The sequence below is a fragment of the Mus pahari genome, chromosome 17 (genome assembly GCF_900095145.1).
Source record: "Mus pahari chromosome 17, PAHARI_EIJ_v1.1, whole genome shotgun sequence".
NCBI lineage: Eukaryota > Metazoa > Chordata > Mammalia > Rodentia > Muridae > Mus > Mus pahari.
In genome coordinates this window covers 64,888,740-64,913,339 of record NC_034606.1, presented here as the reverse complement: position 1 = coordinate 64,913,339, position 24,600 = coordinate 64,888,740, and the positions used below count along the sequence as shown (strand labels likewise).

General features: G+C 46.0%; 1 protein-coding gene across 1 annotated transcript in view; it reads right to left on the bottom strand.

Moving 5' to 3' along the window:
- The window catches only part of Higd1c (HIG1 hypoxia inducible domain family member 1C), a 15,754-nt gene extending 1,653 nt beyond the window's left edge, over nucleotides 1-14,101 (bottom strand). Inside the window, exons 1-3 of the mRNA XM_021216997.1 lie at nucleotides 14,024-14,101; nucleotides 13,290-13,386; nucleotides 7,330-7,464 (exon numbers count right to left, since the gene is read on the bottom strand). Coding sequence (XP_021072656.1) covers nucleotides 7,330-7,464; nucleotides 13,290-13,380 — 226 coding nt within the window. The 5' untranslated portion in view covers nucleotides 13,381-13,386; nucleotides 14,024-14,101. The remainder of the gene's footprint in view (nucleotides 1-7,329; nucleotides 7,465-13,289; nucleotides 13,387-14,023) is intronic.
- Between the last annotated feature and the right edge of the window lie 10,499 nt (nucleotides 14,102-24,600).

Here is a 24,600-nt window from a genome sequence, read left to right as displayed (position 1 = left end):
CCTGCCTCTGCCTCCCGAGTGCTGGGATTAAAGGCCTGCGCCACCAGGCCCGGCGGTTTTTTTTTTTGTTGTTTGTTTGGTTTTTTGTTTGTTTGTTTTTTTCGAGACAGGGTTTCTCTGTGTAGTCCTGGCTGTCCTGGAACTCATTCTGTAGACCAGGCTGGCCTTAAACTCAGAAATCTGCCTGCCTCTGCCTCCTGAGTGCTGGGATTAAAGGCGTGTGCCACCACGCCCGGCTGTGGCACACACTTATGATCTCAGCATTCAGATGGCAGAGTCAGGAACGTCTGAAGTTCAGAGCCATTTTTGACTACATAGGGGGTCTGAGGCTAGCACTGGACAGTGAGACCCTGACTCAACACACAAGTGAATAAAACCTCAGGTTCAGAGAGAATTCTGGACTCATTTCTTTTATTGAGTTAGAGATAGTTCATTCTTGCTTCTTGCCAACCATCTAAATGTACATTCCATGAATATATGATCACCAACACTCGTTGCCTCTCTAGTGATCCAGTTAGATCTCTAAGGGGAGCTCATAATGTGCTGCCTATATCTGTACTGTTACAACCCCATACACTATCAGTCACACACACACACACACACACACACACACACACACACACACCCTGCACGCTTTTTGTTTAATTTTTGTTTGTGTGTTTGTGTGTGAGTTTGTGCATGCTGTCCCACACCTGTGGGAAGGTAGAACAGCCTCAGGTGTTGGATCTCCCCTTCCCATTTGAGATGGGGTCTCTTTGTTGTCGGATCCTGCATACACCAGGCTAGCCCACTGACCACCTCCTGGGATATCTCTCCAGCTCCCATCTCACCACAGGCACACTGCATCCAGCTTTACGTGAGTTCTGGGAATCTGATCTCAGTTGTCACATTCGCATAGCAAGCACTTTATCATCCAGCCATCCCCCTGCCTCTCTATCCCATCCCCTGCCCCTCCAAGTCATCCCCTGCCCCTCCAAGTCATCCCCTGCCCCTCCAAGTCATCCCCTGCCTCTCCAAGTCATCCCCTGCCTCTCCAGCCCATGCCCAGTCTCTCCAAGTCATCCCCCTGCCTCAGCTGGTATTACAGGCACACGTATTTATTTTTAAACTATAAATGTAATATACATAGCCTACATATTAGCAGAGAATTCTTTTTCATTTTAACCTGTTTGCTTGTAAGTCAGGTTCTGGACCACTTGCCCTGTGTGGTCTCTAACTCCTGGACTCCCGGGATCCTTCCTCATTCTCTAACAGCTGGAACTGCAGGTGTAAGCTACCACATCTGGCTAGTGTCTTCATTTTCAAGAAACAGTATAGTGTTCTCTTCCCATATCCCTAAGGACCTCCTTATACATAGGATGTGGGGTCTGTAATTCAAAGGGTTTGTGAGATCTCACATATCCCAGGCCAGCCTTGAACTTGCTTGCACCTCAGTGCTAGCATCGCAGGTAGATGTCAAGATGCCTGGGTTTTAGGCCATATTACAGTTGGAGCCCAGGGCTTCCTATATTCTGGCTTTCTCCCTAGTCATGGAGACATTTGAATGGTGACTTCTGTAAGTATAATGTGAGGTTAACAGTTAGAGTCTAGAGTGACAGCCCTGTTTCTCTGTAAGCCACAATGTATAGTCTATACAATAAGATAACAAGACCTAAAACTTGTAACTGCAGGAGAAAGAACAGCATCTGTTACTGATGACCCTCGTGGGTCACACCGGAGGCTCATGCCAATGAGCATCCAGCTGCCATCAGAGGCTGAGAGCAGCTCCGTGGAGGACCATACCTTTAAACTCAGGGAACCTGAGACATCAGCTCCAGATGCTGGGGTTAGCCTCGGATTGTATCTCGGTACAGCAGGTGGAGGCAGAGCTAGCTCTTAGTAAGATGAAACCATTAATGACAACACGTGACAAGGAAGGAAAATGTGGTATATTTATGCAGTGGGGTGTGGGCATTGGTTGGTTTTTACCGCCAAAAGAACTTCTGTTGTTTGCAGCTGGAGATGACCTTGTCAAACAGGTCATGGCCATCTCAGAAATAGTTTTCTCTCATTTCTGGATCTTAAGATTTTTGTAGCCAGGTGTGGTGGCACATGCCTTTAATCCCAGCACTTGGGAGGCAGAGGCAGGCAGATTTCTGAGTTCGAGGCCAGCCTGGTCTACAGAGTGAGTTCCAGGACAGACAGGCCTACACAGAGAAACCCTGTCTTGAAAAACCAAAAAAAAAAAAAAAAAAAAAAAAAGAAAAGAAAAGAAAAGAAAAGATTTTTTTTTGTATAAAATCACTCACACATACATACACAAACACACACATACACACAAGGAGAGAAGGGGAACTAGGGAGGGCATAGGAAGCACACACATGCTTCACGTGCAGTACACACGTGTGTGGACACTTGAAAACGAGCTGAGGTAATGAGCTAGCTGCCGGTCAGGTGACTGGCATTGGGGCATTCCTTAGTGCTGCCTGCTTTGCCTGCTGAGCACTCTCTCCCTCAGCCTTGACCTTGGTTCTCCATCCTCTGTATGAGTGAGAGACAAGAACTTGGGACACATTTGTTTGTTTATTGTGTGTTCCTGTGTGCGCGCCACAGGGCGAACACGGGGGTCCGAGAACAGTGGGTCTCAGGACTCAAACTGAAGCCACTAAGCAATCTTGCCGCATGGGAATCGTACTGGACTCCTGTTTTCTTCCCCTAGTCGTTGGGTGGCCAAAGGCTTCAGTTCTGCAGAAGTCCAGCTGCATGCTCCAAGATGTTCTGTCTTCTACCAAAACAGCTGTATGGGGGCACTGGGAAACATTGCTGGTGTCCCCAAAGCCCGGGGACTTCATTTCCACCATCCCTCTAGAACTGTAATGCGTGGTTTACCATTTTGGTAGAAGCAGACAGTTAGAATGGCATCCACTTGGCCCTCTATCACCATGGTCCTTCCTTCAGGCCTGGGGACCAGTGTGTAGATTCTGACAGGTGCTGGCAAGAGGACATCCAGTTCATAAGCCAGACTGTCTGGGTGTGATCCTCAGGAACTGTGAACAGTGGACAGAGAGAACCACTCCACAGGGTGGTCCCCTGACTTCCACACGCATGCTGTGCATGCATACACCCATGCACACATCACACACAATAATAATACATTTTAAAAGGATGCCGAAAGCCGCCAAGGATACACATTCCAGTGACACGCTCCAGGATTAGAGAATATCATCCTTGGGGCAGGCTGTGTGTGCAGCAGACCCTCCGCAGAACACAATGAGCTCTGCCAGCTCAGAATTTGAGCTGCACTTTACTGTAATTGTGCCAGAGCAGGCATCTGCTGGCTTATTGCCGGCCTTTCAAAACTCCCTGCAAATGTGTCTATCTTCTCTCTGGTTTCCTGGTAAACGGCTGCAGGTCTCTTTTGGGGAAAGCTAGAGAGATGATTACAATATGTCTGTTTTTGTATAGATGTATATGTACATATATGTGTTACATGTGTTTATATGCATATATATACATACACACATATGGAGGGTGTGTGTGTGTGTGTATATATATATATATATATATATATATATATATATATATATATATAATGTACATGTTGGGAGGAGGCCTTGGGATGTGAGATAATGCAAGTAAAGAAGTGGGCCACCAGCCCAGAGATCCTTGCTGTGTGCTTCAAGTTCAAGCCTTTTTTTCCTTCTGGGCTGTCCCAACATCCAGTTCTAGGGCCACCAGAACTGGGTGACCAGAGCCCGAGATCCGTGGCTTAGCCTATGCTGTCACTGCTTGAACTGTTGCCAGACACAGCAATCAAGCATCCCTTCCCTGCCTTTGCCAATCAGATGCCACCAGTGAGCTCCTTAAGATCAGGATCTCTCAGTCTCCGTTGACTCCAGGGAGGCTGGCGGCTCACCACATCCTTCTCAGACAAAAGAGGGGGCTATCAGGACTCTTGAAGTGGCCAGGCCTACCTGGATATGGGCATTTCCTCCTCCCTGATAAAGGGAGTGGCTATACTGGGGGAGGCCAATTGAAGTCTCTCTGTCTCCCTCATCCTCTGGCTGCCTGCCTCCCTCCATGGCAGTCTCCCAGTCTCAAGGCTGCTGCAAGTTGAGGCTAGATTACTCCCACTGTCGGATGCCCTGTATGCTGCAGGCTGTTTGGCAGCATCCCCATGACGATAGTTGGGTTGCTTCCCACTCACAACAGGGCAAACAAAAATGTCCCCATATGATACCAGGTTAGCTTTTCCTGAGGGAACAAACTGCCTGTCATTTCCTGAAAGGCCACAGGGGCAGCCACATGGCAAACCTTTGAAGAACCAAACAGAAAAGACCCCAGAGCTTGGGTGCCTCACTTCTGTGGCTGGAGAGCAGCTGGAAGGAACCAGGAATGTGGGGCACACGAGGAGGATGGGAGAGAGGCTGAACCAACGTGTGCTCAGGGGAAGATGCTCACGAGACCAGGGGTCTGCTCAACTGTGAGAATTAATTTTGTTGGTGACACTAAGAACCTGAAGACTGACCCAGACAGTGGTAAGGACAGGGGCTTTGCTTTGGTGTCCTTTGATGACCATGATGGTGGATGAGATCCCTTGGGAAGTCAGGCCTGTGGCTGGCCACAGCTGGGAAGTGCTGCCTCGATTGGAAACCGAAGTGGTTGTCCTTGAAGTTGGGTTTGGGGGTGATAACAACTTTGGCCATGTGGTTTTGGAGGAATGGTTTAGTACAAAGGAGGCAGGCTTGGAGGTAGGGAACTACAGTAACTTCGGGAACGCCAAGCCAATGTGGCGTTGGTTTAGTTTGGTTTTCTTTGTTGGTTTTGGTTTTTCGAGACAGGGTTTGCCTTTGAAGCCCTAGCTGTCCTGGAACTCACTCGGTAGACCAGGCTGGCCTCGAATTCAGAGATCCACCTGCCTCTGCCTCCCAGGTGTTAGGATTAAAGGCATGGCTCCCTGCCTGGCTGAGTAAATGGGTTTTGGGGGGTTTTTTCTTTGTTTGTTTGTTTGTTTGTTTGTTTTCGAGACAGGGTTTCTCTGTATAGCTCTGGCTGTCCTGGAACTCACTTTGTAGACCAGGCTGGCCTCAAACTCAGAAATCTGCTTGCCTCTGCCTCCCGAGTGCTGGGATTAAAGGTGTGCACCACCACGCCCAGCAGTAAATGTTTTTAATGTGCCTGTCTAGGCCGTACTGTGTAAAGATACTGCACCCAGAAGCCATCTTGGTACACCTCTCCAACAGTGAGATTAGGGTACCCTTGGAGTTCTACCAGACTGAATTAGAAACGTAGTTACAGTTAGTTGGATGAGATGGCCTTGCCTGAAGAAGCGTTGGCGTGGTTGACTTGACAGTTCCTATTGTCAAGTTAGAAAGTTCACATTGATCTGGTCACTTAAGCATAATCCATTGAGCAAGACAAGGAATGCACACATAATCCCTGTACCAGGAAGCCTGAAGCAATATATAAGCTTCATAAAGGTCCCTAGGAAACAGCCAACCAGAACCACTGTAGGAATCTAGTCTGCCCTGTGTGGATGGCTTCTGTTTGAGAGTTCTGAATTGTCCCTGCTTGTCCTGTCTTATCAGGCACTCGCCTGTAGTCCCATAACCAAGGAGGACTGTTATTTTGAGTCTGGCCTGGACTTAAGTAATGATTTCTGAGGCCAGCCTACACTGCCTAGAGATTTTCTGTCTTAAGCAAACAATCCTCAAAAATGCAGGCCAGGCATAGTGAAGTAACTGTAATCAGAGCATCTGAGAGGCAGCATTACCAAGATCACCTTAAACTCCAGCCCAGCCAGGGCTATGCAGTGAGCCGACCAAAACCTAAATGGTCTGTGTTGGAAAGTTTTATGCCAACTTGGCACAAGCTAAAGTCATCTAGAAGAGGAAACCTCAATTGAGAAAATGCCCCGAAGATCAGGTAGGCAAACCTGTGTGGGGCATTCTCTTAATTAGTGATTGCTGGGGAAGGGCCCAGCCCACTGTGGGCGGTGCCATCCCTAGGCAAGCCATGAGGAGCAAGCCAGTACACACCCCTCCGTGGGTTCTGCATCGGCTCCTGCCTCCAGGTTCCTGCCCTGTTAAAGCTCCTGGGCTGACTTTTTTCAACAATGGGCTACAATGTGGAAGTGAAAGTCATACAAACCCTGTCCTCCCCAACTTACCTTTGGTCATGGTGTTCCATCACAGCAGTAGAAACCCTAACTAAGCCGCTAATCTTTTCTTTCTAAGTAATCGTAACCAAGACTAATCTTTCCTTGCTAAGTATGTCAGCCGCTGGGCAAAGCTTCATACCTGGGACGAAAGTTAAAAGGCTGTTTAGACCTCTGGCCCCTAAGAAGCTTCCTCATCTGCTCGTGAGACAGGCTGAGGGGCACAGGCACCGCTGTTAGTGGAGCTGTGTAGAGCCAAGCCATGCCAGCATTTCCTCTAGAGCAGCGATTCTCAACCCGTGGGTTTCGACCCCTTTGACCCTTTCACATGGTCATGTTTCCTGCATATCAAATATTTGCAACTCATAACAGAAGCAAGGTTACAGGTACTAATTTTATAGTTGGGGTCACCACAACATAAGGGACTGTATTAAAAGGTCGCAGTGTTAGGAAGCTTGGGAACTGCTGCCCTAGAAGGTGACCACCATCCCTTTAAAGTATGGCAGTTTTGTCGGATTTTATCAGGTGGAAATCCTAAGAAGTTGAGAAGGCCTCATCTATATCAGCTTGCTTTTTTTTGTTCGTTTGTTTTGTTTTTTTTTGTTTGTTTGTTTTTTTAAAACTCTCTCTTTTTTAAAAAAGATTTATTTATTTATTTATTTATTATATGTAAGTACACTGTAGCTGTCTTCAGACACTCCAGAAGAGGGCGTCAGATTTTGCTACAGATGGTTATGAGCTACCATGTGGTTGCTGGGATTTGAACTCCGGACCTTCGGAAGAGCAGTTGGGTGCTCTTACCCACTGAGCCATCTCACCAGCCCCTCAGCTTGCTTTCTTAAAGATCCACTTTTATTTTTCTGTCCATGAGTTTCTGAATGTGTGAACGTGCACTGCAGGCATGGCGACACCCAAAGAAGCCAGAAGAGGGCGCCAGAACCCTCAGAATTAGAGTTACAGATGGTTGTGAGCTTTCAAATGGGTGCAGGGCTCAATCACTTGCAATAGCAGCCTGCCCTTAACTGCTTCATCTCCCCAGCCCCTGAGGGGAATCTCTTTACCTCATATCATTTCGATCCAAAATTTATCTTCTGCCAAGAATTTACAGAATAAGTAAAACAAAGCACACACACTTGCACACAAGCACACATCCATGGAGGACAACCAGACCTAAGAAGAGGCAGGCAGCTTACCTAGAGTCACGGCTCCCACTGCACATCCTTGGGCAGCAACCCGCACGTGGATGAGATGAAGGGACATCTTCTGCTCTCTTCTGGAATTTAGCTTGTAAAGACCGTAGGTCAGCACAGCCACAAACCCTGCCATACCTGCAGATTTACAGATGAATTAGGGAATTAGAGATGACCCAGTGGTTAAGAGCACTAGCTGCTCTTCCAGAGGACCCAGGTTCAATTCCCAGCACCCACATGGAGCCCATACCTATCTGTAACTCCCATTCCAGGGGATCTGATGCCCTCACACAGAGACAGGCAGGTAAAACACCAGTGAATGCAAAATGAAGATAAATTTTATATTTAAAAACAGAAACCCATTTGTTAAAAATATGTAACAAAGCTTAGGGGCTATTTTACAACAGACATGAATTAGATTAACAAGAGGCAAGCATTCCCCTTAGCCAAACGAAAGGCTGTGTAAAAGATAATTACCCAGAAGACAGACAAGGTGTAGGCTTGGTAACCTTCATCCAACATACTTGGGTCAGAAGTGAGGGTCGTGGGTGTTTTAGATTTTTGAACATCTGCATTATGAGATGCAGAAGCCATCTAGGGAAGGCTATGCCAAGCAAGTGAGTTTTCTGGAGATGGCCCACCATTGTGCATGGCTGAGATGGGTGAGCTCTGAGGTGCAGGGTCCTCAGAGACTTCAGCCCAGGTTTGCTTCTCGATGCTGGGATGCCTTTCCTGCCACTGTTACATAGCCCAGGGAATTTGAGCATCTGCCCACACTATTGCGTGATCTCCTGCAGGATCAATAGGAAGATGTACTTTCATGTAGTAATATTGTGTAGACAAATTGGTGATTTCATAATTCCTAAATTGGTTCAAGTAATTTCAAGCCCTCTATAGAATGAAAGCTGCAGATAGAGCTCTGTAAACCTTCACATGTCATGAGCTGATTGCACTAGGAAAAGAAAGCAGTCTTGGAACACATTTATGATTAAGGAAAACATTCCTTCTAGGCTAGGAACGAGGCCTCTATCTGGTAACAAAAGGTCAGAAACTGGGATTGGGCAATTTATTGTAGGTGCAAGGACAGAAAATAAGTGATGGACTAGTTTATCAATACAAGACTTCAAAATCATGAGACACAAGGCAGATGGTTTGTCTCTTGACAAAACTGTGCTAACTTATGACATAAAATTATTGCTTTAAACTTATAATGAACTTATGGAACTAGAAAAAGATAATGTTTAGTTTGGTACTAGTCTTAATGAAAAAAACATGTAAACAATGCTGATGTGATGCCTTAAGTCATATCAATCTATGACATGGACTATTGCCTTAAACTTACTATGAACTTGTGGAATGAAAGTATTTAGAAAATCATGTGATCAGTTATCTTGTTGTAAGGGTCTTACCTGATATAAGTGTGTTCTTTTCTGTGTGCCTGACTCTCTTCCTTTCAGTCTGACTCACAAAGAGTTAATGAACTCTGAGCCTCTCACCTGATTAGTGAAAGGCCCTGAAAGTCAAAGAGAAGATGACCCAAGCAACAAACTTCTTTCCTTAATCCCCTGCTGCCCTCAGCAGGAATGAATCACCAGAAACCAGCAGCTTTTGGCCACAGAATAGCAAGAGAAAGTTAAATTTCCAGAGGCCATCAGCTTCCAGGCCCCAGAACAGTGAGAGTCACAAGGCCAGAGATCATTCCTCCATCGAGTCTGGAATACCTTAGCTAAGGGACCTAGTGCCTCCTTCCACCTTATCTCAAACAAACAGGAAAAAAAAGCAAGAACAGAACACAGTGCACTTGCCTGTATTATAGCACTTGGGAGGTTGAAGCAGGGAAGTCAGAAGCCAGCTTGAGCAAGACAGGGAGACTACTTCAAAGGGCAAAAACAACATAGCATTTGCCTAGCATGAGCCAGGCTTCCAGACTAGTCTCGAGTACTGAAAAGAAACACTGTTTTAGCTGTTGGTGAATTCACAATTTCCATAATTTCCATATATCTTAGGATAAGCATGTGTACTGTGTCCATGTGTGTATGTGTGTACAAATATGCACACACTTCTGCATATACATTTAGTGGCCAGAGGACAGCCTAAGGGGGGTCACTCCTCATGTGCTGTTCACCCTGGCCTGGAACTCATCAAGTAGGCCAGACTGGCTGCCCAGTGAGCCCTGCAGATCTGCCCTGCTCCACCTCCCCAGAGCTGGGATCCCAAGAGAGTGTCTCTACAACTTGGCTTTTTATATGGGTTCTGGAAGCCTAATTCAGGTTCTCATGCTTATTGTATCCACAAAATCCTTGTTGGGATTGTAACAGAATTATCTTAACACTATGGACTCATATGGACCCATCTGACCTCTGTAGTGAGAGTGTTGGTTTCTTTATGAACCCATTTACATTATGTGAATGTGTTTTTGTTTTGATCCCAGGTGTGAGTAAGAGCTTCACAGCAGGTGTAAGTCACAGCTTCACAGCAGGTGATTATGATTTGTCCCTTGCACTAGGAGGGAGGTGATTTTTGCCCAGCTACAGGTAACTTATATTTGGAATTCAGAGGGTCTAAAAGCCAGAACTACTAGAGGCCTGGGCACCCCAAGGAGGCTGTTAGAGGCATGGGCACACCCAAGGAGGCTGCGGATCCCATTGCTGCTTCTGCTGCTGCTTCCTGTTCCTGAGGTTTTCCAACTGGTCATGAGCTAGGATGAGAGGAAGAAGTCAAAGATATCCTGGTGATGATGATCAACACTGCCCCCGAGGAACTCTATGCCCCCATCAACAGGAAGTAATCTAACAGCATCAGTGCCTCCTTTTTCCTCTAACTTTATTTTCTCCTACCTCGTGCTGAAGGGGGTTGGAAAGTGGGTAGATGCAAGAACCTAGGACAGCAGCCAAAAAGGCCTGCAGACCTCCTTAGTATACTAAGCTTTGTATGTGTGTGTGTGTGTGTGTGTGTGTGCGCGCGCGCGCGCGCGCGCGCGCACACACGCACCTGTGCGTATATGTATCTATCTGTATCTATATGTGTATCTGTATCTATATGTGTATCTGTATCTATAATGTGTGTATCTGTATCTATATGTGTATCTNTATGTGTATCTGTATCTATATGTGTATCTGTATCTATATGTGTATCTGTATCTATATGTGTATCTGTATCTATAATGTGTGTATCTGTATCTATATGTGTATCTGTATCTATATGTGTATCTGTATCTATATACACACATATATACTACCAATTACTAATCAATGAACATAATAAGTAGCATAAACATTCAGGTCATCTGAATATTTCATTACCATTTTGTAATTGTCAATATAAATGCATTTATACCTAAGTATTTATTATTTATTTATTTGTTTGTTTGTTTGTTTGTTTATTTTAGAGAAAGAGCTTCTCTGTATAACCCTGGCTGTCCTGGAACTCACTCTGTAGACCAGGCTGGCCTTGAACTCAGATATCTGCCTGCCTCTGCCTCCCAGGTGCTGAGATTAAAGTCATGTGCCACCCCTGCCCAGTTTTATTTTCTTTATAATGCCTATAAGTTGAATCCCATCCCCTTAAACTGCAGGCTCTGTATGTCTGTTCACAGTTTATAGAATGCACTGATTTTCACGTGGGATGAGAAACAATAACGGAACAGGTGTTTCTAGGGCTCGATGATCTCTGTATCCTTCGTGGTCTATTCTGCAAGCTGGAGAAAGATCCAGAGCAAATGACCACAGCTCTCTGTGTTTTATAGGCTTGTTAGTAAATTCAGCTGAGTGAGATGATTAATGTGCAGGATGTACAGGCAGCAGTAAGCAAGCCAGTAAGAGAATGATGGCGGGGCCAGTGAGATGGCTAGGTGGGTAATGGCCTGTGTTGTCCCAGGTCTAGATGTGCGTGCCTGCAGCCAGGGCTCAATTCCTGGCTCCCATGCAAAGATGGAAGAAAACAGCTGACTCAGTTGTCTTATGACCTCCACATAGGCCCCCTTCAAAATCACACACAGACACACACAGACACACACACACACACACACACTTATAATAAATAAATAAGATTTAAGTGAAGCGGAGACGTGGCTCAGCAGTTAAGAGTATCCATTGCTCTCCCAGAACTGCCTGCACCTGGCACCTGCTCTCACAAGTGCACACACAGTCACACACAAGTGTACACACATTCACATATACACACACAAATATGGTTTTATGGTTTTTTTTTTTTTTTTTTTGGTTTTTCGAGGCAGGGTTTCTCTGTACAGCCCTGGCTGTCCTGGAACTCACTTTGTAGACCAGGCTGGCCTCGAACTCAGAAATCTGCCTGCCTCTGCCTCCCGAGTGCTGGGATTAAAGGCGTGTGCCACAACGCCTGGCTCAAATAAGGTTTTTTTTAAAAACTTTCTACATATATATTTTTTAAATATATAATCATCTTAAACTGCTCATGCTTTCTGAACTAGTAATTCTACTCTTGGAATATATGCCAATAAAATAAGCAAGTACAGGATGTAGAGAACACAAAAGTGTTCATGATTGTACCCTATCTTAGGAAAAGCTTAAGAACCCTAAATGTCCTGAACAAGACACCGTACACCTACAAAACTCTTGTAAAGAGAAATCTCTGTGTTTGCGGCCAGCCTGGTCTACACAGTGAGTTCCAGGTCAGCCATGGCTACATGGAGAGACCCTGTTTCAAAGAGAAAAAACAACCAAGAAGAATCATAGATTTATTTTTATTCATCTTACTGTGCTCTGGATTGAGTCCTGGGGCCTTAGGGCGTTCCGGGCAAGCATACTCGTTCTGAGTCCTGACCCATAAATCTTATTTGTAATAATGGAAGTGAATTCAGATCATCAATAAAAGTATTTTCTAAATTATCTGTATGAGACAGTCTGTCCTGTGGCAGAATAACCGTATTTATTGTTCAAATTACAGAAGCATAAACAAAACTTGAAGAATACATACAAATTTTTTTCCTTCTTTGTTTTCTAACAAACACCTGAGTCTCTTTCCTTGGCCAAGTCCAGGTCCTGTGCTCACTGAGACACTCCCTCTGTCCCTCTGGAGATGAAAGTCAGCGCAACTTCCTGTTTTTCCAGTAATTGAGTTTAGTGGGAACACTTTCATCTCTGCAATAATCCGAGAACACTAACTTAATGTGTAACAGGCACGGCAGCTCATTACTGGGATCTGTTCACATGGCACGAAGGGGCTTGGTTTCCCTCCCTGAGGCAGGATCTTACGTGACTGGCCTTGAGCATGATGATTACCTCTGCATGATGATTACCTTGAGGCTCAGACCTTCCTGGGTGCTGGGTTTACAGATGTGATCTGCCACACCGGTTTATTCCATATGGAGACTTGAATCTACCACTCTGCACATGCTAGGTTAACTCTACCAACCGAGCTACATCCCAGCCCTCAAGAAGTAAAAGGTTTCCATCACACCCGACAGCAATGGAAGGAAAATCTATAACATCAAAACAGGTGATGCACAGAGCAGAGAGACAGATGGTTCTAGTGGACTCGAAGGATGCTAAACTGCTGCTCCAGCCCTCAGTCAGAACCCATGAGTTCATTAAGCGGATTCTGTTTGAAGGACTGTGAACTAATTTTAGATAGACTTTAGGGATGGGAAGATGGCCCAGCAGGCAAAGGTGCTTGCTGCCAAGTCTGATGACCTAGGTTCGATCCCTGGAACCCACATAGCAGAAGAGGAGGAAAACCAACACTTAAGAGTTGTCCCCTGAGCTCCACATGCGTGCTGTGGCATGTATGTGACCACCACCACCAGAATAAGTAAATGTAAAAGAGGTAGGTGGGCCCTGATGAAATGTGTAAAACTGAATAAAAGGACTGGTGAAGTCCACCAGTGTCTGAACTAGAAAGTCCCGGCAACTGGGCGTGGGGGTGGGGCGGGACACTGAGTTCTTTTCCATGGTGGTTTTCCTGCCACCAACAAGGTGGGTACTTACCCATGGGGACAAAGGGGGAGTCTCTCGATTTCCTGAGGAGTCTGGAGAGCTGGCCTTCGTCCTCAGCTGCTGACCACTCATCTGAAGTCATTTCTCTCTGCCAACAACAGGAGGTCTGTGTGGTTACTGCCATCATTCCAAGAACCAGTCTGCTGGTGCATGGCGCACCCTGTGTCAGCCCAACTGAAACAGGCAGCTGTCCCTCCCTCCTTCACACCTTCACTACAGAATCCCATATGGCACATCATGGGAGCATTGAAATATAGGTGGAGAGAGACACTGTCCATCAGAGTCCTTGAGTGCAACACGCCTGGATTCCCAACAAACCCTTTCCCAGTGTCTTACACTTGAAGTCACCTGGGACCTTAGGCTTTCTCTCCAGACACAGACCACAGGCTCTACAGAGCCAATGCAGGCAAAAATAAATAATAAATAAATAAATACTTTTCTGGGGTTCAGGTGAGGGGAGACTAAGGCTGCAGGATGTGCGGGGCCTTTTGAATAGTTCAGATATCTACTGAGCCCCCCCTGTGCATCGGGCCCAGGCCAGACAATGGGAAGCAGTTGTCAGCCTGGGTTGAAAGAACTCACAAAGACAGTTGAAATGCAACAGCTTAGTGGCTCTCCAGTTTGTCCATGAAGCCCTAATGCACATAGTGCATGGTATTCGAACACAGTAGCATTGTGTGGATGAGGGTTTGACAGAAAATCAAACTCAGCGAGAGGCACCTTACCTTGTGCGTGCTACGAGCCCAGAGCTTGCTGATTATCCTCCTGGTCTTTGATCAGCACAGGTTTAAGGCTGTCACTGCCGCTGCGATTTCCAGCTAATTGATGATCATAGGGAGGCTGAGAGACAAGCCCGAGGGTGTGGCTGTCTGGTATTGGCTGAGGTTTCTCATCCCCTGCTGAAGACCCGCTAACAGCAGTCAGTGCCTTGCCACAGACCTTAGCTTTGGAAAATAGTATGTTTTGTTTGTTTGTTGTTGTTGTTGAGACAGGGTCTTACTATGTAGCCCTGGCTGTCCTGGCACTCACTCTGTAGACCAAGCTGTCCTTGAACTCAGAAATCCACCTGCCTCTGCTTCCCGAGTGCTGGGATGAAAGGTGTGTGCCGCCATTGCCCGGCTAGAATAATACATTTTTCTAAAGACCTTGGAAAAGAGTGCAGTTGTGCAAGCCTGACTACTCAGGGGTCTCCCAGGACCTCTGTGGCTGTGACTCTTAGATATCCCTGCCAGACGCTGAAGGGAAGGAGGTTGCAGGATTACTGTGCGAGGAAACACCATCCAAGGCCAAGGCCCAACCCATCTTTTAGGAAGGCACACAATTCGGACTCTGGGCTATGTGGAACAACACAAATATAAACAAAAGGGCGCTTGACACAGGACAGCTGAGGCTTGTAGCTCAGTAGTGGAGTGCTTACCTCGAGTACATGAAGCCCTAGTACAAAATAAAAAAGCACCTAGTGGAAAAAGATGATGATATACAGCAAAAATGTCCTCCGATAACCAGTAGGCAGCAGGTGCGGACTAAGGCCAATCATCCGACTTCTCAAGGGCTCCAGGCACCTGTTTCAGTACTGAGGCACGCAGGAGTCCTCACACCTGCAGCCTGCAGGGACACTCAGGGCCAGCAACATCCCTTGTAAAGGAGCCTTTGACCAATCAGCAGCAGGGTGCGCGTCCCGGAAGGCTGAGAGCCAGCCAGTCAAGGTAGAACTTAGCGCCCTAGGTCTTGAGCCAGCAGTCTTGTGTGTTGTGCTGTGACTGTCTGCCCTGGCCTTCTGTCTGTCCTCTGTGGAGATGTCCCTTTCTTGCCTGCACCTTCCTCCACCTCCAGCCACACTGATCTCAGCGTAAAAGACGAGGACCAGGTAGAGTTCACGTTTTTTGTTCCTTATGCCTTTTAACTAGAATTCTGACATGCGTCTCCTCTCCTCTTCCTCCCTCTGGTAAATCGCAGACTGATTTTCCTCGCTATGCTTTTCTGGTGTATTTGGGTGTTCTCTTGCATAACAGTGATGTGCTAATATAAAAAAAAATCAAAAGAGTTTATGAAATTAATATGTAATAGAAGAAATTAACATTTTGTCATCTGTTCTAATTATGCCTAGCAAAAGAAATTACTTGTAAAAATTGCATTTATATACTTTACTAGAGGGTGGGTGTACCCCTATAGAAGCTAGAGGACAGTTTATGGTGATACCGGGTCCACTTCCAATATGTGGATCCCAGGGATCGAACTAGAGACCATCAGGTTTGGCAGCAAGTACTTTGTACCAGCCAATCAGATTGTTTTTGTTTGTTTGTTTGTTTGTTTGTTTTCTGTTTTTAATGGATGTGGGGTTTTATTTTGCCTAGCATCCATCTGGATCTCATATCGCTTGTCACATGGCTTCAGTCCTCTTGATCTGAAAGAATGCCTTAATTGCTCTTGATTTTCATAACCCTGGTATTTTACCAATGCAGGCTTTTCCCTTTTATAGTACTGGGAATCAAACCTGTGGCCAAGGGCATGCAAGGCAAACATTGATTCTCACAACCATTCCCCAGTTTCCAGGTCTGGCTATTTTGTAGGATTTGGGGTGTAGTTTCCCCTGGTGTTTTCTCATTAGGCTGAGAGCATACAGATCACCTGCGTTGTGTTGTGTACCAAGGGGTACCACCTGGAAACAGTGCCTTCTGTTCAGAGCTGCTCTCACAGTTCACCCACTGGCTGGGGGTAGGGGTGGGGTGGGGACTAACCTGTAACATTTGCCAAGCTCCAGGGTGGAAGCAGGCCAATTTCAAGCTAGTGTCTGTCGTCCCCTGAAGTAGAGAAGCATTTCTGTCCTCAGCTGGTTGAGGCAGGGTAGGAAGACAGGAAAAGAGGAAGGGACTTCTCACTTTGGACCAAAGTCTCTTTCCAGCTGAGGAGTCCCTGAAGTTTGCTGTGGAGATCATCCACATAGAGGCAATTTTCCTGATACAGAGGCATTTCCATATGCGAATGTTAAGTATCATGGACGCTCGGGTAACACCCGAGCATGTGAGACCTTCAAAAATGGTCCCTTCCAAGGTGTGAAGCCAGATACCTTCTTGGAATCACAAGCAAGGCTCTCAAAGTTTAATTTACAATAAAAGCCTTTACTATTGGAAGCTCCCACCCATGCAGGTGTAGCGTATTCTCCCTTGTGTGCCTATTAACTTCCAGTTTAAATCTGTTAGGAATCAGGTCATAAGCTCCAGCCCTGCTCTATACTGGCTCATTATAAAATTCTTCTCTGGAACGAATTCAGTGGCCTGGCTTGGCTTTAGTGGCTTTGCTTTTGCAGTTTCTGCCACACTACTGCTCTGACCACGTCAATGAACAGGCATCTGCCAGCTTCTCCACTGGGATGTTACTGTTTTCCCTTTGTAAGTAAAAAGATATTTTAATAAGGGACAGGGGAGATGGCTCAGTGGTTAAGAGCACTGACTGCTCTTCAAGAGGTCCTGAGTTCAATTCCCAGCAACCATATGGTGGCTAACAGCCATCTGTAATGGGATCTGATGCCCTCTTCTGGTGTCTGAAGACAGCAGCATTGTACTCACATACATGAAATCAATAAGTGTACAAATATTTTAATAAATAGTCTATCATTACATAAATGTCCTGATATTTATTATATCTTAGCACATTAAACTCAATACTTATTAATAACCATTGCCTGGCTTGGTTAATTCTATGTTTCTGGAACAGTGATTGTTCCTTCCGAAGCCATCACTCCATTGGACTGCTAATTAGTTTTTTTCCCTGAGTTGTACCTCAGCCCTATGACCTGGCAAGTTATTCATGATGGTCTTGAATTGTGTTCAGTGACATTGTGAAGAGAATGTTGGTAAACAAGATTTTAATGCTGTAAAACAAAGCTAAAATTAGACGCAGGCTTTCAGAGAAGATTAATGGGCTGCCTGGTCAAATTCACAGCTTTGTGATTTGTAAAACATTATAAATGGAACGACTCCATCAATAGGCAAAATATTGTCAAAATCAGTCTAGATGGACATTGAGTGATGTTTAGTAAATACACTACTGTCTGCTGGTTGGGAATCTTGGTCCAATAACAGAACATAAGAAATTTAAAAAGAAACATGAAATTCACATCTTCAAAGATTTGTCAAGTCAATGCTTGGTTTAGTCTCTAATACTGTGTATGAGCACGCATGTCTGTGTATGTGCATATGTGATTATGTGTGTCTGCATTGTGTATGTGTGCACTTGTGACTCTGGGTGTGCACATGTGAACACACATGTCTATGACCTGATGGGTGTGTGTGTGCATGCATGTGTATGTGTGTGCCAATGCACGTGGACAGCCCACAGTAAAACAAAAAAACAGTAGCCCCAGGAATTTTAGTATGAACACAGGAAATGGGTTTTGGGGGGAGAAGTGAGAGCGAAGGTTTAGCCCTGAATCTTTGCTTTCAGGAGAAGGAGAAGTGCATTGAGAGATCTGGATATAGCTGAAGGAATCCCTGGAGAGGGGATGTAGGCCGACCTAGGAAAGGAGCTAGGCTCTGGGGCTAGCCAGGAGGACCCTGGGAGACCTCATCCTCAGGCTGGTCCTTCTCAGTGACTCTTGTCGCTCTGAGCAAGGAATGTTGAAGTCAGTGCTAGGGAAAGAGGAGTGACAGGCTAAACAGCTTGAGTCTGGTCTTTGTGTCTGGTGATGCAGCAAAGGTTTCTGCACAGTGAAACTGGAACTCAAGAAAGTTTTTTTACCCAGGAAACAAGGGCTTGGGTTATTTATTCAGAGGGCAAAGGTGAGGGATGGCTACAGAGAGGCAATTCAAAGACATTTGTTAAGTTGTTAAGTGCCTGATCAGCAAGAAGCTTCGCTTGAAGGATTGACACAGTCAGGTAACAGAGCACATGCCTGTGACGTCAGCCCTGAGTGAGCTGACAGAGTGCAGTGCCTGTGATCTCAGTGCTCAGTACAGCTAGTGTGAGCTAGATGATGAGAGAGCAAAATGCTGGGGGTGGGATGGGGTGGGGCGGAGAGGCGGCTCAGTGACCAAGAGTCCTTGCTGCTCCTGCAGAGGACCTGAGTCCTGTTCTCAGCACCTAGACAGTATCATACGTGTGACACATGCGCAGAGACACACAAGTAAATACAAATAGGGCCAGTTGTGGTGATGGGTCAATAGTGCTGGCACACGCCTTTAACGCCTTGCACTCGGAGGTAGAGGCAGGTGGACCTCTGTGAGTTTAAAGCATGCCTCCTCTATAGAGTGAGTTCCAGAGTACCCAGGGAGACCCAGGGAGACCCTGTCTTAAAAACAGATGCAGAAATAAAAGTTTTTAATACCAAGAAGGAAGGGTGCGAGGAAAAAGGCGCAGGGGCTGAATGAGAGACCTCTCTAGAAGTCACATCAAGACTTCCAAAAGGCTTTTGGAAGACTGCTGCCTAAGTTTTAAAGAACTAACACATGGGTGATGACAGGGTGTGGAAGTGGCAGAGAGGACACAATGTGTGGAACCAGGATGGGAGCAGCAGCTGAGGAATGGGCTGTCGAGGATGGAACTGTGCCCAGCAGTACCACACTGTAAAGAGCCCAGCATTTTATTATTATTATCAAACATGTTTATTTGGAGGCTGAGAATAGAATGTTTATTCCCACCAAGCATGTGTCCCGCCATTGAGCCGTATCCCTTTTACCTGTGGGTTGTGTGCAACTGCGAACCCATTGTAGGGCCTTGGGCATTCTAGACACATACTCTCCCACTGGGCAGTGTCCCTGGACATGGCTTTGTGCTGAAAGACTCACAAAGTGAGGACTCCCCCATGTTCTGACTCAGGAGAGGCAACACCCCAAATCACTCACAAGAAACAGCCTTGATGTAAACCGCAAGAGGACATTTTATTCCAGGCTCGCTCTGGGGCCCACAGTTGTACACCACACAGGGGTAGAGGACAAGGGAGCCCCAAGTGGCTGGGGAAGAGGGTATTTAAAGGAAAAAAACCACAACTCAATGGGGTGAGGAGGGCGTTATTGGGAAAATACCAAAAATACTAGTTAAGAGTCACAAGGAAGTGGAAAGTCAAAAGGAATAATACCTGGTAATTGTGTGGTAATTTCTCAAGAGAGTTTCTATGAGCCTCTAACAATAGCACATTTGCAGAGTGGGTTCCATTAACAGTGGTAGTGAACTTCTTTTTTTTTTTTTTTTTTGAACAAACATTCCCTGAACCCAGAAAGTGGGTGGCTGGGGGAATGTTGCTATCTCTTTTATGATTAGCATGCCTTGGAGCATTGAGTCACTAAGGTCACATTCTTAAGCCTGGGCCTACAGGCCTAGTTTGTTTGTTTTTTAGATTTCTTTATTATTATATGTAAATACACAGTAGGTGTCTTCAGACACGTCAGAAGACAGTGTCAGATCTTATTACAGATAGTTGTGAGCCACCATGTGATTGCTGGGATTTGAACTCAGAATATTCAGAAGAACACTCAGTGCTCTTAACCACTGAACCATCTCTCCAGCCCCTAGTTTTTTTTTGTTTTAATGTTACACTTTTTCAGTGCTTTCATCTTCATTTTTGATTGTTTGTTTGTTTTTATTTGTTTGTTTTTTGTTTGTTTGTTTTTTGAGACAGGGTTTCTCTGTATAGCCCTGGCTATCCTGGAACTCACTCTGTAGACCAGGCTGGCCTCGAACTCAGAAATCTGCCTACCTCTGCCTCCTGAGTGCTGGGATTAAAGGTGTGTGCCACCATGCTGGGCTCATCTTCAGTTTTTATTAGATTCGTCTTGGCTTGTGTGTGAGAGAGCCTTGTCTGCATGTGTGTCTGTGCACCAGTGGATGTCTGGCAACCACCGTGTCAGTGTTCGGGACTGAATGTGGGTCCTCTGCACGGGCGACATGCGCTCTTCACTGCTGAGGTAAAATCTCCAGCCCTAATTTTTAGTTTTTTAGAAAGCAGCATACAAAGTGACATGTATCTTCTCTCTTTTTAAGATTCATTTACATTATTTTATGTATATGAGTACACGGTAGCTTTACTATTGGTTGTGAGCTATCATGTGGTTGCTGGGAATGAAGGTTGTTCGCTCTGGCCTAAAGATTTATTTATTATTATACATAAGTACACTGTAGCTGTCTTCAGACACACCAGAAGAAGTTGTCAGACCTCATTACAGATGGTTGTGAGCCACCATGTGGTTGCTGGGATTTGAACTCAGGACCTTCAGAAGAGCAGTCAGTGCTCTTAACTGCTGAGCCATCTCTCCAGCCCCAGCAGGTTTCACTCCCCCTCCCCCTTCCCTTTTCCCCTTCCCCTCCCCTCAATTCACCCAGTCCTCACTTGTGGCTTCTCCTCTCAGAATCCCCCTTCTGCTTTTGTATCCTATGGGTGTTTGGTGTTTGTTTTGTTTTGAGACAGGCTCTCACCAGGTAGACCAGGCTGGCCTGGGACTTTCAGAAATCTACCGTTCTCCAGCTTGGGAGTGCTGGGATGAAGGTGTGCCAACTACAACAGGACACCCGGCCTATGATATTTCTTCTCTTACCCTCGGGGTCATGAACACCAAGACCTCTTTTTCCTCCGTCTTCGTGGGCTCCGTTTTAGTTTCCTAGAATTATCTTAAGTATTCTAAGTCCACTTACTGGCCATGTGATCAGCTTAACTTTGGAGTAGGGGCTGTAATATTTCCCTAGAACTACTAGATGCAGTTTCTGTTGGAAAGGCCCCGAGGAGTGGATCTGTTCTTTCTGAGTCCTTCCCACACACAGCCTGTCAGCTAAGTTTTGTACAACTGACCTCAAAATGAATTGCTGCTGCTTCAGCTTCTCTTGCCATGGCAGATTAGTGAGATCTAGGAAGGTTGCTCTGTGTAAACCTAGAAGTGTTTTCTGTCCGTAGTGCTTCTGGTGTCTTTGTCTTATACCCTGTCAGCTGACTTGGCCCTCCTTACACCTCCCTTTCTCTATTCCTGGTCCCATCCATTTTGGGGGCAGGGTTGGGGTGTTCTCTTCCTGTGATTGTTTAGGACTTCCTTTCCCTCCATGACTTACCCGGCTTAGCTGCACTGTTCTGGTGTGTTCTTTGTGTGGCCTCGTTTTATCTCTGAAATGATGTTTTTCCTGTCAGCATGATAGAGTACTGGACACCCAGCTTATTACACAAGAATACTGAACACCCAGTTTATTACACAAATGCAGTAAGTGTTCATTACAAACCCAGATGATGGGATGGGGACAGAAGCGATACAGCTTAGTGACAGGACACTTGTTAAATGCGTGTAACACCTTGTACCCCCAAAACGAGGCAGAGCAAAACCCCTCTGATGTTTTTGAGGACTGGTGACCTGCAGAGATCGACCTCTCTTTATGGGGGAAGCCTCTGTTGACGCAGGGATAATAGTGGAGCGACTGCTGTGCTGCCAGGCACCCATCTGATGCTTTCTATCATGTGTAATCTCTAAAACCAACTCTACTTACATTAGATGCTTCTATGTAAATTAGACACTTCTGTCAGGCCAGTTGTGCAGGACAGGAGAGAAGCTGATGTCTCCAAGGTTGGATGCACAGACAGAGCCAAGAGTCAGGCAGGGTTAGCACTCCGACTTTCAACTTCTCCACCTTTTTTTTAAAAAATTATTTTAGTACATATTTTCTTCATTTACATTTCAAATGTTATTCCCAATGTCCCCTATACTCTCCCCTGCCCATCTCCACCCTTTTTTAAATGTTTATTTATTACATGCATGTGAGTACACTGTCTTTGTCTTCAGACACACCAGAAGAGGTCATCAGATCCTCATTACAGATGGTTGTGAGCCACCATGTGGTTGCTGGGAATTGAACTCAGGACCTTTGGAAGAGCAGTTGGTGCCCTTAACCGCTGAGCCATCTCTCCAGCCCCATCTTCTCCACTGGACTCTTTTTTTTTTTTTTTTTTTTAAGATTTATTTATTTATTTTATGTATGTGAGTACACTGTATCTGTACAGATGGTTGTGAGCCTTCACGTGGTTGTTGGGAATTGAATTTTTAGGACCTCTGCTCGCTCCAGTCAACTCCACTCAGTCCCTGCTCGCTCCAGTCAACTCCACTCAGTCCCTGCTCGCTCCAGCCCAAAGATTTATTATTATACATAAGTACACTGCAGCTGTCTTCAGATGTACCAGAAGAGGTTGTCAGATCTCATTACAGGTGGTTGTGAGCCACCATGTGGTTGCTGGGATTTGAACTCAGGACCTTTCGGAAGAGCTGTCAGTGCTCTTACCCACTGAGCCATCTTCTCCACTCTTAAACCCCTCCTTCTTGTATAGGATAAAACATTTAAAATTATTTATCAGATATACGACACAAGTTTACCTCATGGCATGGTTGCTTTTTTTTTTTTTTTTTTTTTGTAAGATTTACTTTGTGTTTGTTTTCTGTGTTTGAGTGTTTTCTCTTCATGTCTATACATGTATGCATGCCTGGTGCCTGCAGAGGTCAGAAGAAAGCTTCCCATCCTCTGGCACTAGCATTATAAACAGTTGTGAGCTACCTACCATGTGTGCCTGCTGGAAGCTAAACCCAGGTCCTCTGCAAGGGGGCAGTGTTTTCAGCCACTGAGCCACCTCCATCACTCTATTGCTCTGCTTTGTGGAGGATGTCAGCCTTCTCTGCAGGCGGCCCACGCTGCTTCAAAGAATTGCTTCCTCAGCATCTGGGTGTAGACTTGAGGCTCTGAGCTACATCTCCACAGCAGGGGTTTGGATGAGGTGACAGTTGGGTACAGCTGCCTCCCAACCCTGACACATCACGCTCCCAGCAAGTAGTGTCTGTCTGAGCTCTGGGCTCAGTCTTAAATGCAGTTTAATGAGAGATCTCTCGGGAGCAGCTGGATGCCTCTAGTAAGGGCGCTTCCTCAGCAAAGGCTTGGAGCCAGCTGAGCTCAGTCCTGGCTTTCCTGGGGAGTCTGAGGTTCTGCATTTTGGCTTGGAAGTCCTCTGTGTCCTTAGGCTTTGTTGGGGGGGGGGATGCTGTGCTCGCAAAGTGGAGGATGAGGTCCCAGGCAGCCACACTTTCCAACCGTGTGTCTTCCTCTGGCTCTGGATTCTTAGTGAAGCAAACTGTTGCCGCAGTGACTGGTGTAGAGACCTCAGAGGTGTCACCTGCAGCAGCCTGAGGCACTCTCTTAATCTTTCAGGGATCTCCACTCAGTCATTTGTGATCCTTGCTTGGTATGAAGCTGTTAGCGTTTGCTTTGTTTGTTTAAAGATTTATTTATTTTATGTATGTGAGTATCCAGTTGCTTTCTTCAGACACACCAGAAGAGCACATCAGATCCCATTACAGATGGTTGTGAGCCATCATGTGGTTGCAGGGAATTGAACTCAGGACCTCTGGAAGAGCAGACAGTGCTCTTAACTGCTGAGCCATCACTGTAGCCCCGCTGTTAGAGTTTACTAAAGGACATTTTATGAGTTAGTGGGAGGACATGGGGGAAGATTGATGCATGCATAAGGCAAAGTCATCTAGATTTGCATTATTTTTTGAATTTTCTTTTATTTTACTTTATAGGTATGGTGTCTGCATTATTTTTTGAATTTTCTTTTATTTTACTTTATAGGTATGGTGTCTGCCTGCATATATGTCTGTGTACCAGGTGTGTGTCTGCAGCCCACAGAGGCCAGAAGAGGGTGTCAGATCTCCTGGCACTAGAGTTACAGATCATGAGGGTTTGGGGAGTCAAACATCAGTCCTCTGCAAGAGCGAGCAGCAGTGCTCTAAGCTGCCGAGACATCTTCCCAGTCCACTGTGCCCTCATGTGTAGGTTAGGAAACTGGTGGGAACCGGCTTTGTCAGAGGTCGATCAGATACCAGGCATGGCAGCAAGTCATCTCATGGGCACCAGCTCTGCCTTCATTTACTTGGTTTTTGGAGACAGGGTTTCTCTGTTGTAGCTCTGGCTGTCCTGGAACTCGCTCTGTAGACCAGGCTGGCCTCTAACTCGGAGAGAGATCCATCTGCCTCTGCCTCCCGAGTGCTAGGATTAAAGGCGGACTCCAACACTGCCCAGGAAGCTTTGCATGAGTCACCAGGAAGGGATGTCAGGGTGTAGCAGAATACAGGTGTGAAGTGTCAAGCTGGAGGCGAGTCATTGGAGGCAGAGCAATGGGTCCAGAAGCAATGGAAGGACTCTGGTGTAGAAGGGAAGAGAGGAGAAACTGTAGTGTTCCTGCCTGCACGCAGACCGGCGCCTTGTCTGCATGGGCAGAACACCTTGGGGNGGGTTCGCACTCTTGCCTGCTGAACCCACTGTGGATTTGAACTGGAGGACGAGAACTCCT